We start from the raw sequence: 12,329 nt of genomic DNA on the forward strand, positions 1-12,329 counted from the left end.
GCGGAGTATGGACGAACTTGATTGGCTGTAGGAATAACTGGGGATGTAGTTTGGTTTCAGTGCGCCGTTGCCTCACGTGTTGGATTCATGGATGGAAGATTAAAATTTTAATCATGGTAAAGAAACCACACATCTTTGCTCATTGAAACTATCAGGTAAGTACTAGTTGGTACTGCTAATTGGTAGGTATCAATCCGGTGGTCAGAGGTAAAGTAGCCAAACATTTTTCTGAAGTATATGTAAAGTTACTTCAAAATAATATTACTCAAGTAAAAATGAAAAGTAGTGGTCCAGGAGATTACTCAAGAAACTATATTGTAACGACATGGACAAAACATCCGATTTATTAGTTGAAGTTAATGTAATTTTAAGGACAAAACATGAAATAATGCACCAAATCTGGCATTTTCAAATAATATCTGAAGGAGTGGTGGAAGAAACACAGATTTACATTATTTTAATATATAAAATAATGTACCATCCTTTTGTCACTTTTAGACTTACATAATTAAAATAGTCTATAGTACAAAAAAGTGACATTACTGTTACTTGTAACTATAACATAATAATCATTAATCAGAGTAGTGTTGAGGAAGACTGTGAACCTCATTATGTGTTTTATTTATGAAATTAATCTACTTGTCTTTTATAATAAATACCTGCGTTATTTCTCCAATTAACCATATCACCAGTAGTAACCAAGTTGCCAAGTTATTATCAAATACATACACACAGATAAATTAAAATAATAGACCAATATAATATGCTTCTAAATACAAAAAACACATGACTTGTTACTCAGTGGTAAAGACGTTTATTGCACATTTACAAAAGCCATTTTTTTGAGCAGCTGTTTTCTGATGTTGTTGATGTACTGTATTGGTGAGTCAAGATTAATTACAGGCCAAACCACGTGCGCAGTTCATCCATTTTCTCCTCCAGTACTGTGCGCAGATCGTTGCCGGTTTTCTGAAAGTTTTCTCTCAGATCCTCCACTCTGGACTGGATGTTTTCACCCATGGTCTGGATCTGGGACTGGAGGAGCTCGTTGATGGTGGAGAATTTGCTCTGAGCATTGTCTCGGACCTGGGTGAAGACCGGGTCTATGCGCTCCCTCATCTCATTCATGTTTTCGGTGGCTTTACCATGCAGCTCAGAGAGATACTCCTCAACGTGTCTGAAAAAGAGAGCAGAAAAGAGTTAGGAAGGCGTCTAGAGTTATTCTTAAAGGTAAACTGTGTAACTTTTCTGGTGATTTGGTCTGAAAGTTTAGCTAATTGCATTTTCTATTGTTAAACAAGACAACATTTTAAATACTAAAGACAAGACAAGATATTAACTAAAATGTAGCTATTTGACTGACATTAAAACATGTAATAGAAGCTAAATAATAAAAAGTTCATAAAATAATATAGAAGAAGCAAATTCACACGTCTTACTGTACTGCGTTTCCCATGTCCTCCTGTCTGCTGCTTTTGCCTCCTGCCCCTTTTCCTTCTCTCAGTCTCTCTCTCTTTCTTTCTCTCTCTTTCTCTCTCTCTCTCTCTCTCTCACACACACACACACACACACTCCTCTTTCCTGAGGTTCTATCTCTTTCTTTTTCTCGCTCTGTGTTGGTGTCTCTCACTCTTTGTCTCTCTCCCCTCCTCCTTGAAGTTCTATGTAATTTATTGACCTTTATTTAACTAGAAAAGTCCCACTGAAATCTCTTTTTCAGGGGAGTCCTGGCTCAACAAGTTACACAGTGCACCAAGTTATTAAATGCACATTTTCATTAGATTAGCCGCCTAGTTGTCTCGATAGAGTTAGTTTCTCACCTCTTGATCTCTTGTGTATCTTTGTTGAGTCGTTTCTTCATCTTCCTCGTGTAGGAGTTCAGTCTGGCCCTCACGTCCTCCGCGTTCTGCTCCATCATTGTCTGAAGCTCTTCTGTGTATTTCTCCAGCTGCTCACGGGCATCCTTCATGTGGTCTTGGAGTTTAGACCCTATCTGGTGTAGGTCCTTGCCCAGGTTTTTTGCTGCTTCCTCAGCAAACGGGGCCAGTTTGGTCTCCATGTCCTGTTTGTACAGGGCCAGCTCTGACATACTGTCCTCGATCAGGGTACTGTGGGCATAACAACATAATGCAGTTTAATAGACGGTTGACTATATTTATTGACTCTTCATGGGCTTCAGATTACTGTTAGATGGTGCCATTTTGAGGACGGTTGACCATTCAAAAAAATATATATATATTTTACTGTTAATTGCCTTGGCAACAGTCCTAACTTTTCATAATTCTGAGACTCATGAATATTTCTGTTATTATTATTTGAATATTTTTTATATTGTAATTTTAATTAATTAGTCTAAGGTTCATTCATAGATGTTAGAGGATGTAATCTTTATTTGGCTCTCTTATTTAGCTATCAAATTCATTCAGGCACTTCACTCACATTGCATGTTTCATTCATGTTATATGTAGTTGGCAATTTATTTTTAAAGGTTTAGAAGTAGTGACAGCAACGTTATGGAAGTTTTATTTATCTGTATGTTTGTAATTTGGAGAGGTGGGTAGTATTCAGTTACATTTACTATTCACTATTTCTAGCAGCATACCTTTACTCCAACTTGAATAATATATTCTACAGTGTAACAGTGCTCTTTCTTGAGTTTTTTGCTCTTACATGAGTAAAAGTTTTGGTTCCTCTTCCCGCTGTGAATAAATCTACAAGTGACAAAAGCTCTATGTGTACAATATTAAATGATTTGAATAGATTTTTCTCGTTTTTGTTTCTATCCTTTGAAAATACCAGATTTTGTGTATTATTTAATGTTTTGTCCAGATTAACTTCACATTATAAATTAGATGTTACAGTTAATTTTTCTTGGACCACTACTTTGTACTTCTACTTGAGTAGTATTATTTTGAAATAACTTTAATCTTACTTAAGTACAAATTTTGGCTACTCTACTAATTTGTACATTTACAGAGGGTTGAATACATGGATAAAAATACACTGTGCTTCAAAGAAACACAGGCCTATAAGAAAACCAAAGAGATTTGAGAATGCTGATTAAATTAACCAAATTTGAAATTAAAGTTTAATCTCATTTCAGTATATTATCTTGTTATGATTTAATTAATGTAGCTATGGCAGGGCTGAGTCTGTGTGTCCTTATCATGAGCCCTCTAAATTCCTCACTGTGTTGAAATCAGCTGATAACCCCTTTTCAGGTGACTGCTTTTATGTAACTGTGACAAACGTTAAACCAACCTATATTATTGTTACCTAACATTACCTCACTGATCTTAAATATTTTCTTCATAAAGATTGTAATTTACACATTGAAATGCCTTTTATTGCCTTACTATTATTAACTAATGTTGACAAATGAGTGGTTATGCTCTAGGTGCCTGTCTTTACATAGCTACTTCATATTTATCCAGGCTTTGGACATCCTCTGAAACATATATACCTCTTTGATCCTCTGTCTGATTGTGTAATATGTCATGTTAAGACAGGGGATTTATTTGGATAACATCTTACTATTTGTGCAATATAATTTACATTTATTTGTTTGTCCTTTAGGTCTGTATTGTGTGATTTTTCCACTCACTCCAGCTCCTGGCTGATCTGGGTCTTCCTGAATTCCTGGACCATCTCATCAGCCTTTGAGTTCAGTTCTGTGAAATAGTCCTTAAACTTGTCCACGGCCTCCTCCCATGATTCGACCTCTGGAACGCTCCGGGCCCAACAGCCTAAAGGAAAAGGCAGTCCGTGGATGTGATGTAATGTAATTGGTTGGCCGATATATTGGTTGGCCACTATTTGTACTTTCTAGTAAATCGCTCTCAGCCTTAAATCTCCAGCAGACGCCAATATTTAGTTTGAGCCAACCAGTTGCCTCAAAAATATGCATAAAGCCCAAAAAGGGTACAGCACAAAACTTTTAGCCATAAAACCACAGTAATTGAATAAATGCCCAGTAGATATGTTTAGTTGCCATACTGTGGAACATTCAAGGCAGAGCAATAATTTCTATGGAGACAGGCTGGTGGCATATCCTCTACCAGAAAAGTTACTCTGTGCACCTTTAACAAATCAATAATATACATTTAATTGGCCTGATTATCAATGGGCTTTGAAAATATTGATAGTATAAGTAGTGTATTAGCACAGTATTATGATTTGACTTATGGCTGACCTGAGGCAAGGGCCAAGATGAGAATCACTGCAAACTGCTTCATGATGGGAGATAGATGCCTGAAATCAAAGTTGAACATTTTACCAGCAGGGACTTAGGCAACAAAAATACATTGTTAAGGTGTTTCAAACTAATATTGTTATACAATACAATACAATACATCTTGTTGATACCTTTCAGCTGATGTCATCAACACTCCTTGGGGAGTGAAGCTAACTAGAGGCACTGCTCTGTCTGAAGCTCTGTTACTTAGATTTTAATCTGAGCTTTGTTTTAACACAATCTGACCATAAAATGTTAACTGGTGAACTGATCTGTGCAGTTAAACAAGTACCTCTCAAATTAAAGTCACAAGCATTTTTTTAATATGCAAAATGCCAAAAATGTCTACCGCTAACGATTGAATTGATATAGGAAAATTATTCTATAATTAATTACAATATGTGTTCTGTACCACATATAGACAACGTTCGTACAATAATCTTCTTAACTTCCATACAATTCCTCAATAAGTACAATCAGAAACCAAACAAACTTTTCTACAATAAACCAATGTAAAAAATTCTGACTTTGGAAATCATTAATAGTGTTATATCTCCTGACATAAGCATCAGCTCTGTTACAAATCTAGCACCTTTGCCATAGCAATTAACAATTTAAAAAATATGATATATTCTAAAGTCCTCAAAATATAATTTATAAAAAGAAAGATGAAACCCATTTCAGTTTCCCATATCAAATACTCCCCTATGCTTCCCCATGCCTTACCTTTGAGTGGTCTGAAAGTTGTTGAGTGATAGTGACACAGAGTCCACTCCTCTCTGTTTTTATAGCTGACTCTGATCTGATCCAATAAACCAGCCTGCCCTGCGTCCGAGGTCCTCCGGCTCCTGCCCTGTTGTCACCTTTTATGGTTCTGTGTCCCTAAACCTCCACGTCATTTGGACATTTGTAGATTTATTTAAGATGAAAAATATTTCCTAAACCATGTGTCAATTGATTCCATACTCTGTGTTTACACTTGTCCTGGTTTGAACCTGGTTTAGCCTCGATGTAGACTATTGCATTACATTTCATGGGCTAAAGCTGAAATTAATTATTAAACTAATATACAGTTGTTAGTCATAATGACCACAGGTAAGGCTGTCAAAGAAAATTGAACAAGTATTGATACTGAAATAAATCACTGAAATAGGACAAATTTTACCTAGATTTGATCTATATTTTATTATATTATATTGTGTAAATTATAGTGTATTGTTTGAAAAATTATAATTAACATCACTTAACACAGGACAATACACAAATATATATATATATATATATATATATATATATATATATATATATATATATATATATATATATATAAAATTTTTAAATTATGACAATTTATTTTACTACTATACAAAATCATTTCTGTTGTCAAAGGATTAACAATTTATTTGAGAATATTTACTTTTTTTCTTTTTATGATAACTGCAATCAAAGACCAATTTATAAAGTAAATAAATAAATAACCTGTCAGGTCCGGTCACTGTGTTTGGTCAAAGGTCAAAGGTCTTTCCAATTTGATTTAATCATTGGCCTCATTCAGTCAGCCAGTTGAATAAGATACTATTTAAAGGTGCAGTCTGTAACTTTCTACGTTTCCTCAAATCCCAGTATAGCATCTCACTTCTCTATCTCCATGGAGACAATCACGTGACACCACCAGGCCAAGCTACAGGTCATATCTGTGGAGATGCAAACCCACTTACAATATGCATGTTTTTGTTTTAGTTTTTTTTTAAACAATAAAACATTAACACATTAAAAAACAATAACATGGAGGCAAGCAGGTGGCCGATCCCTACCAGAAAAGTTACATAGTGCATCTTTAACCAGACTAAACACTTCACGAAATAATAACGCGTTGTTCTTCTGGACTAATGTCTGTGCCAGGTTAAAGAGCATGAGCATTTCCTTGGGGATATGAAGGTGAAGACAATACATGCGAATTTAACGAATTGGTGGAATATGGCATCCTTAAAACCATGTACAAAGCTCATCAAAAAGTGTTACCAGAGAAGTTGCAAAATAGATTTCGAAAGAGAGAAAATAGATATCAATTAAGAGGAACTGATGTATTTTCTAAACCAGTGTTCAGAACAAAACCAAAGGAAAGATGTATTTCAATCAAGGGAGTCAGTCTTTGGAACAGCCTAGAAAGTAATATTAAAGAATCCAAATCCATTTATATGTTTAAGAAAAGTTTGAAATTATCATTATTAAGAAGATATATAACTGATATGTGACAGGATGATTTTGTGTTTTTTTTGTTTGTTTTTTGTTGTTTTGTTTTTTTTCGTAAAGTAGCTGTACATTTATGTTTGACTTTGTATAATGTAGTGAATAAGAGTCAGAGTTGATGAGGGGCAGATATTATAAGCTTTTGCTTCCTTCTGTGCCCTTTCATTCACTTAACAAAAATTGTACAAAAGCCGTAATACTGTATGCAGTTATGCGGATTGTTTTGTTTTAATGAATGAAATAAAATATTAAATTGAATTGAATTGAAACTGAAATTGAAATTGACATGCATTCTTTATCAGATGAAATATGGATTTTGTCGGGTAAAATGTAAGTTCAGACAAATGACAGATGTCCAATGAAAGGGTTATTGAAGGGATATGTTTTGGAGCTTAGACTTCAGAAAATAAAAGAGGTTTCGATCAGAATTTAAAATGAAACATGAAAATTAGAACCTTTGCAATAATCTATTTTGATTTCAGATGTTCATTAAAATGTATTGTCCCTATCAAGTAAATATTGCATTTGATTTTTAGAGGGACTGTACTTGATTTTTTTTCATATTATAAAGTACAATTTGTCTTTCTTATATACAAATAAATTGTAAAAGCAGCTCTTAATAAGCTCTTAATAAGACCGCTCTTTTCTTGCTGCTCATGCTACTTGTAGTAATTTGGTTTCTATAAATATGTTAGCGAAATGAGGACATTTGAACCACTGCAAACAATTGTTTATCTAATTTTTAGGACAGTAAAAGTCAGGCTCAGAGACTTTAATAGTTAGACTGTATAAAAAGCTGATCAGAAACAGAACCTTTTTATTTTGTTGACATTTTTTTAATAAGCCACACCACTCCATTGCAATTTTAAAAATGTATTAATGTTTATAGTTCAACATCTAATGCACACTCAGAATAATACAAAACAAACTATATACTGACCTTTTTACTTTTTCCACATCACCATAGACTTTTCATATTGAGGTATTTTACTTCCTATTTAACTGAACTGAGGTAAACTATAACATTAACCTTTCACCATTTTAGAGAAGGATTTCCACAGTGTTTCCAGTTGTTCCCTCATGTTTTCTGCCTCCAGCTCAAATTTGTCCCTGATTTCCTCTCCGTATGGGGCAAAACTAACCATTTTCTCATTCATTTGGGTCTCAAAGCTTTGGGACAGGGCCATAAGGCTACTCTGGAGGTCCCCGAAACTCTTCTCCATCTGTTGCCTCATGTCCTCCGTGTAGGGTCCCATCTGATCCTGCAGGTCCTGGTTCATGGACTGGGTCTTTTGCAACAGGGTGGACTTCAGGGTTTCCGGATCCATTGTCTCGGCAAAAGTAGCGGCCTGTTTTTGAAGATCTTCAAACTGTTTTTGGAAAATTATGTGTTGTATTAGGAAATGGGTAATTTGCGTTATTAAAGTGCACTCTTGGTTGAGTCTCGGTTTAGTCCTAGTGTAGTCCTGGTATAGTACTGATGTAGTCCTGGTTTACCAATTAAGTCCTTGTTAGTAAGTTTAGCCTGGCTTTAGACCTGGTTTAACTCTTTGTAGACCTGATTTTGTCCTGGTTTAGTCTTTAGTCCTAGTTAAGCTCTGGTTTAGTCCAAGTATAGTCCCGGTATAGTCCTCCAAATGTATAGTCCTACTGTGTCATAATTTAGTCCTGTTTTATATATAGTTTTTGATAAGTCTTGCTATAGTCCTGGTTTAGTCCTGTTCTAGTTCTGTCCTACTCTTGACTCAGCTCCTCACCTGCTTCTGCAGATCGGTCATCAGTTCTTGTGTGTATGGTTTGATTTTGTTGGTGAAGGTGGTCATGTCCTTCTCCAGGCGTTTGCGCATCTGTCGAGCTTCTTTGTTGAACTTCTGCAGCAGTTCCTGGGTCAGCGGCGCCACCTGGGTCCGGAGAGCGTCACTGAATCGGGTCGCGGCCTCAGAGCTCTGTGAGATGAACATACTGTAGGAACAAAGCAGGAAGTGTTAGAGCTTGATTTCAATACCAAGGAAAATGTTTGGCATTCTGTAGCAATTTTAGAAACCACAAAAGAAAAAGACACTAAGGACCTATTGTCTGCATCAAGATGTTATTGCTTTGCCTGGAGTGTTCCATAGTATGGCATTAATCTATCTCCAGAGACAAGAGTTCAGACTTGGGAGAAATAAATGTGACCTTTTTTTGTTAAATGGCTGATTAATGTACATAAAATTAACAAAAATCCCAGTTGTTAAAAAAATCAATGAGGAACAATACATTTAAAATGAAAATAGGAACAACAGCATGAACTTGAACCTCTTCTTTAACAGTGTATAAAGAAAATTATTATTGTTTTTACTTGACTTCTTTGCCAAGCTCAGACTGTTGGATCTGTTTTAGGGACTCATCGGCTGCTGTGGTTGCCTTGGAAACGTAATCCCAGAATGCATTTTTCAGCATCTCCACCTGACGATCCGAGACCGGGCTCTGGTCGACCATCCACCCCTGACTTCCCACTGTAAACAAACGCACAAGTTATGGGACGTAAAAATGCTCTTAGGCCCAATCCCATTAATACCACGCTGAAGCTCAAAATATAAATATGTTTTTGTGGGTTATTGTAAGAATACGTGTTTTTCAAGGTAATTTTTAGCATTTAAAACACCTGTAACTGAATACATACAATACTGTGGAACATTCTGTCCTGAGGTGCAAACAGACCCACACATAGCCTAATCTTCAATTTACAAACAACGACATCAACAATACTTGGTTATCTATAAAATGTATGGCAAAATGACTCATTTCATTTTCTTAAGTAGCATTTTTTTCTGCTTAACTACTACCATTGCAAAGTATTAATAAGTAAAAATAAAAACTATTTGTTGTTACGTCCTTAATTTATGCACACATATATAGCTACATACAGATTTAAAATGAGTATTACCTGCAAAGACTGCCAGTACAAGCACTAGCAGCTTCATGTTGTTGCCTTACAAAAACTGACTGTAATTGAAAGTATAGCACTTGTATATGGTCCTGTAGAGTTGCCCCTTGTCCCGTTGTAAACAATGATTCTGACTTGGGACCCTCATGTTTATATATGCAGCGGACAGTCTGAACTGAGGGACATTTGGAGGAGTAAAGTCCAGATCAGGGCGCTGAGCTGTCAGACACATCACAACAGGAGGTTAGAACAGTGACCCACATCAACCCCTGACCTTTGAGGAAGCTTGTGTTGAATTAAATACAAATGTAGTATTGAAGGTTCATTCAGCGATTAAACCACCTGTAAATGAATAAATGCAAGATAAATAAGTGAAATGTAATATTGTTGAACAGTCCAGACAACTTAATAACATATCCATGCAGGTGGAGAAAAGTTTAAAATCAAACTCAATTAGTCATTTTGTTCAAAACATAGACTGTAAAAGCAGAATATAGCCCGATGCTCATTTACAAGCAATAAAAGTTCCATTCAGGCTCAGCATCCTAGTGTAGTGGTTAGCAATGCTTTCATATTTTAAACATACTGGGGCCATATGTGGAGGTCTCGAGCCCAAATGGACAGATAGGGTTATGAAGGTAGGCCATTGTGTAGGCTATTGTAGACTGTTTGGGAGAATAAGTGTTGTCCTAACGAGTCCTAGAGTTGTTAAGAGAGGCAGGAGATTCTGGATGTCTGAGGCAGGAGAAGTTTATTTACCATCAGTCCGGGATATTCAAGTCTGACTATGCTTCCACCCAAGGAGTTTAAATAGAAGCTAAGAAGGACAGCCTGGAGACAAACTTCACGAGATAAAATGAGCAGACCATAACATATGACTTCTGTGACGAGTTGACCAAAGAAACTCATCATGTTATAGAAGGACATATTCGGTAACAGTTGCAACAGAGAAATGTCAACAATGAACTAGAAGTGTCCTTGCTCAGACGATACAGGAGATGCAAAATTCCATAACATAGAAAGTGTATTTATTTTATTTTAGGCCTAGGTTATATGGCAAAAAACAAACAAAAATCTTGATTGATCTTGGTTTTTCTTTTTTTTTTTTCAAAAACAATATTAAAATGACTTTGAATACTGATCACATGCGCATAAATAAGACAGACTTTTAGTGCCATTTAACACAAAAATTGCCTAATTTACTCCTCCAAAGTCTGAACTCTTCTCCAAATCATATGCCTTTACTGACAGGTTTGGCTATAGACCTGCTAAAAAGATTAAAAGTTGCTCATTGACAATTAGAAAATGATTGAATCTTGATCTAGATCTTGTTACAAATTCAACTAATTGTCCAGCACAATTTTATTTTTCCATTTGTAAAAACAAGCTTAAGATTGAACAACAATTATTGATATAGGGCAAGTTCACTGCTGTAGAAGTAGGTTACATATTTGTGTCATCATTAAAATAATGAACTTAACACATTTTGTTCATGATGATCTTAGTAAATTAAGATAAATGTATTTCTATATTTCCTTTCATAGAACAAAATTTACAAGGTGCTTAACACATTCAAACAGTAATGATAAAACCTATATAATGATATTAATGATAGATATAATGATGATAGTTATTGTCTTGTAAATGTTCGCCTGCTTTGGTCAATTATAGGACAACTAAAGCACTGTGTTACTAAAAACAAGCCTGTCTTTTCATCAGGAGGTTGAGCTACAGACAGAGTTGAGTTGTAGACATGTTTTTGTCTTCTTTTATTATGTATTTAGGGGTGAGAAATATATTAAAAATGAATAATATTGCAATTGTTGCTCTGGAGATATGCAGAATTAGAGTATATATCGTCTATAAATGAAACACTACAGCAAAAAGAGCCATGTTTTTTAAAATATCACCTAAAGAAATAATGCATGATAGAAATAATGCAAAAAATAGATATATCATAGTGCCTTATATTATGGCCACCCCCCATCATCTAATTTTTGTCTCCAGTCTAAAAATAATCAGAAGACAAAACTGATCTGAACTAATTATATTTTATGCCTGTACTGTTGTCTTAAACATATCTGTATTTAGTGTTTAGTTGTTGTTGTTGTTTTTTTAATCAATGACCTTATTCTCCATGTATTGTACTGAATAAAATAATTCAAATGTGGATCACTTGTGCCACCAGAGTCTCAGTATAAACTTAAGGGAAACACTGTATCATTTTTGTCAGTGCCGCCGAGCCCTTTGTCTAATGGAGCAATCTGTTTTTTCATAGGCCTACATATACAGTACACATTTGAGCTCCTGCAGTTTCCGCTATGGATCTCTGTATTTGTGTGTTGATTAAGAGGTGGCATTTTTAGGCCACAACTGCTGGACTTTGGCCTGGGCCTTATCTCGACTCAAGTGTTTTTTTCTGCTGAAGTGAGCGATTAGAGTTTATCAGTGAAAGAAACACGGACACACACACACACAAACACAAACACACACACCACACACACACACACACACACACACACACACACACAGGTCAAGGAAGTTACAAGTACAATTTCAATAACATGTTTTCACTTGCTTTTACTTTTATTTTTACTGGTTTTATCTCATTCCTGTGACACTATGTTATATCTTTTAAACAGTGTATTTATTAAGGTTTTCCATATTAAAGGATTAACAAAAAACATAAACACAGACATAATATTTAAAAAACAAACAAACATTAACCACACACAGACAACTGTCAATGGCAATAGTGTAAAATATGACATATATGACATCTGCCATATATATGATAATAATGCCACCACTACTACTACTACTAATAATAATAATAATACTACTACTACTAATAATAATAAATATAGCCGCAAGCAGCAATGATCGGCCCTTGCCCATCGTCACTCAGAGCACTCTCAT

The 12,329-nt window shown here is 35.2% G+C and overlaps 3 protein-coding genes across 3 annotated transcripts in view; all 3 read right to left on the bottom strand.

Annotated features, from left to right (window-relative positions):
- Positions 1–782: 782 nt before the first annotated feature.
- Positions 783–5,008, bottom strand: LOC117378724 (apolipoprotein Eb). Its single transcript, XM_033975385.2, has 5 exons — positions 4,961–5,008; positions 4,193–4,251; positions 3,605–3,746; positions 1,821–2,108; positions 783–1,177 (listed from the first exon to the last, which is right to left on the bottom strand). Exons 2-5 carry the CDS (start codon positions 4,233–4,235, stop codon positions 898–900), a joined length of 753 nt encoding a protein of 250 aa, XP_033831276.1. The 5' UTR covers positions 4,236–4,251; positions 4,961–5,008; the 3' UTR covers positions 783–897.
- A 2,332-nt stretch (positions 5,009–7,340) lies between these two features.
- LOC117378713 (apolipoprotein A-I-like) lies at positions 7,341–9,473 on the bottom strand. Its single transcript, XM_033975374.2, has 4 exons — positions 9,411–9,473; positions 8,823–8,979; positions 8,242–8,446; positions 7,341–7,854 (listed from the first exon to the last, which is right to left on the bottom strand). Exons 1-4 carry the CDS (start codon positions 9,445–9,447, stop codon positions 7,510–7,512), a joined length of 744 nt encoding a protein of 247 aa, XP_033831265.1. The 5' UTR covers positions 9,448–9,473; the 3' UTR covers positions 7,341–7,509.
- Positions 8,293–12,329, bottom strand: part of usf2 (upstream transcription factor 2, c-fos interacting) — a 142,645-nt gene continuing 138,608 nt past the window's right edge. Inside the window, exon 12 of the transcript XR_008648886.1 lies at positions 8,293–8,303. The gene's annotated coding sequence lies outside the window, so the exon portion shown is untranslated. The remainder of the gene's footprint in view (positions 8,304–12,329) is intronic.

Source organism: Periophthalmus magnuspinnatus, chromosome 11, assembly GCF_009829125.3.
Source record: "Periophthalmus magnuspinnatus isolate fPerMag1 chromosome 11, fPerMag1.2.pri, whole genome shotgun sequence".
Lineage (NCBI taxonomy): Eukaryota > Metazoa > Chordata > Actinopteri > Gobiiformes > Gobiidae > Periophthalmus > Periophthalmus magnuspinnatus.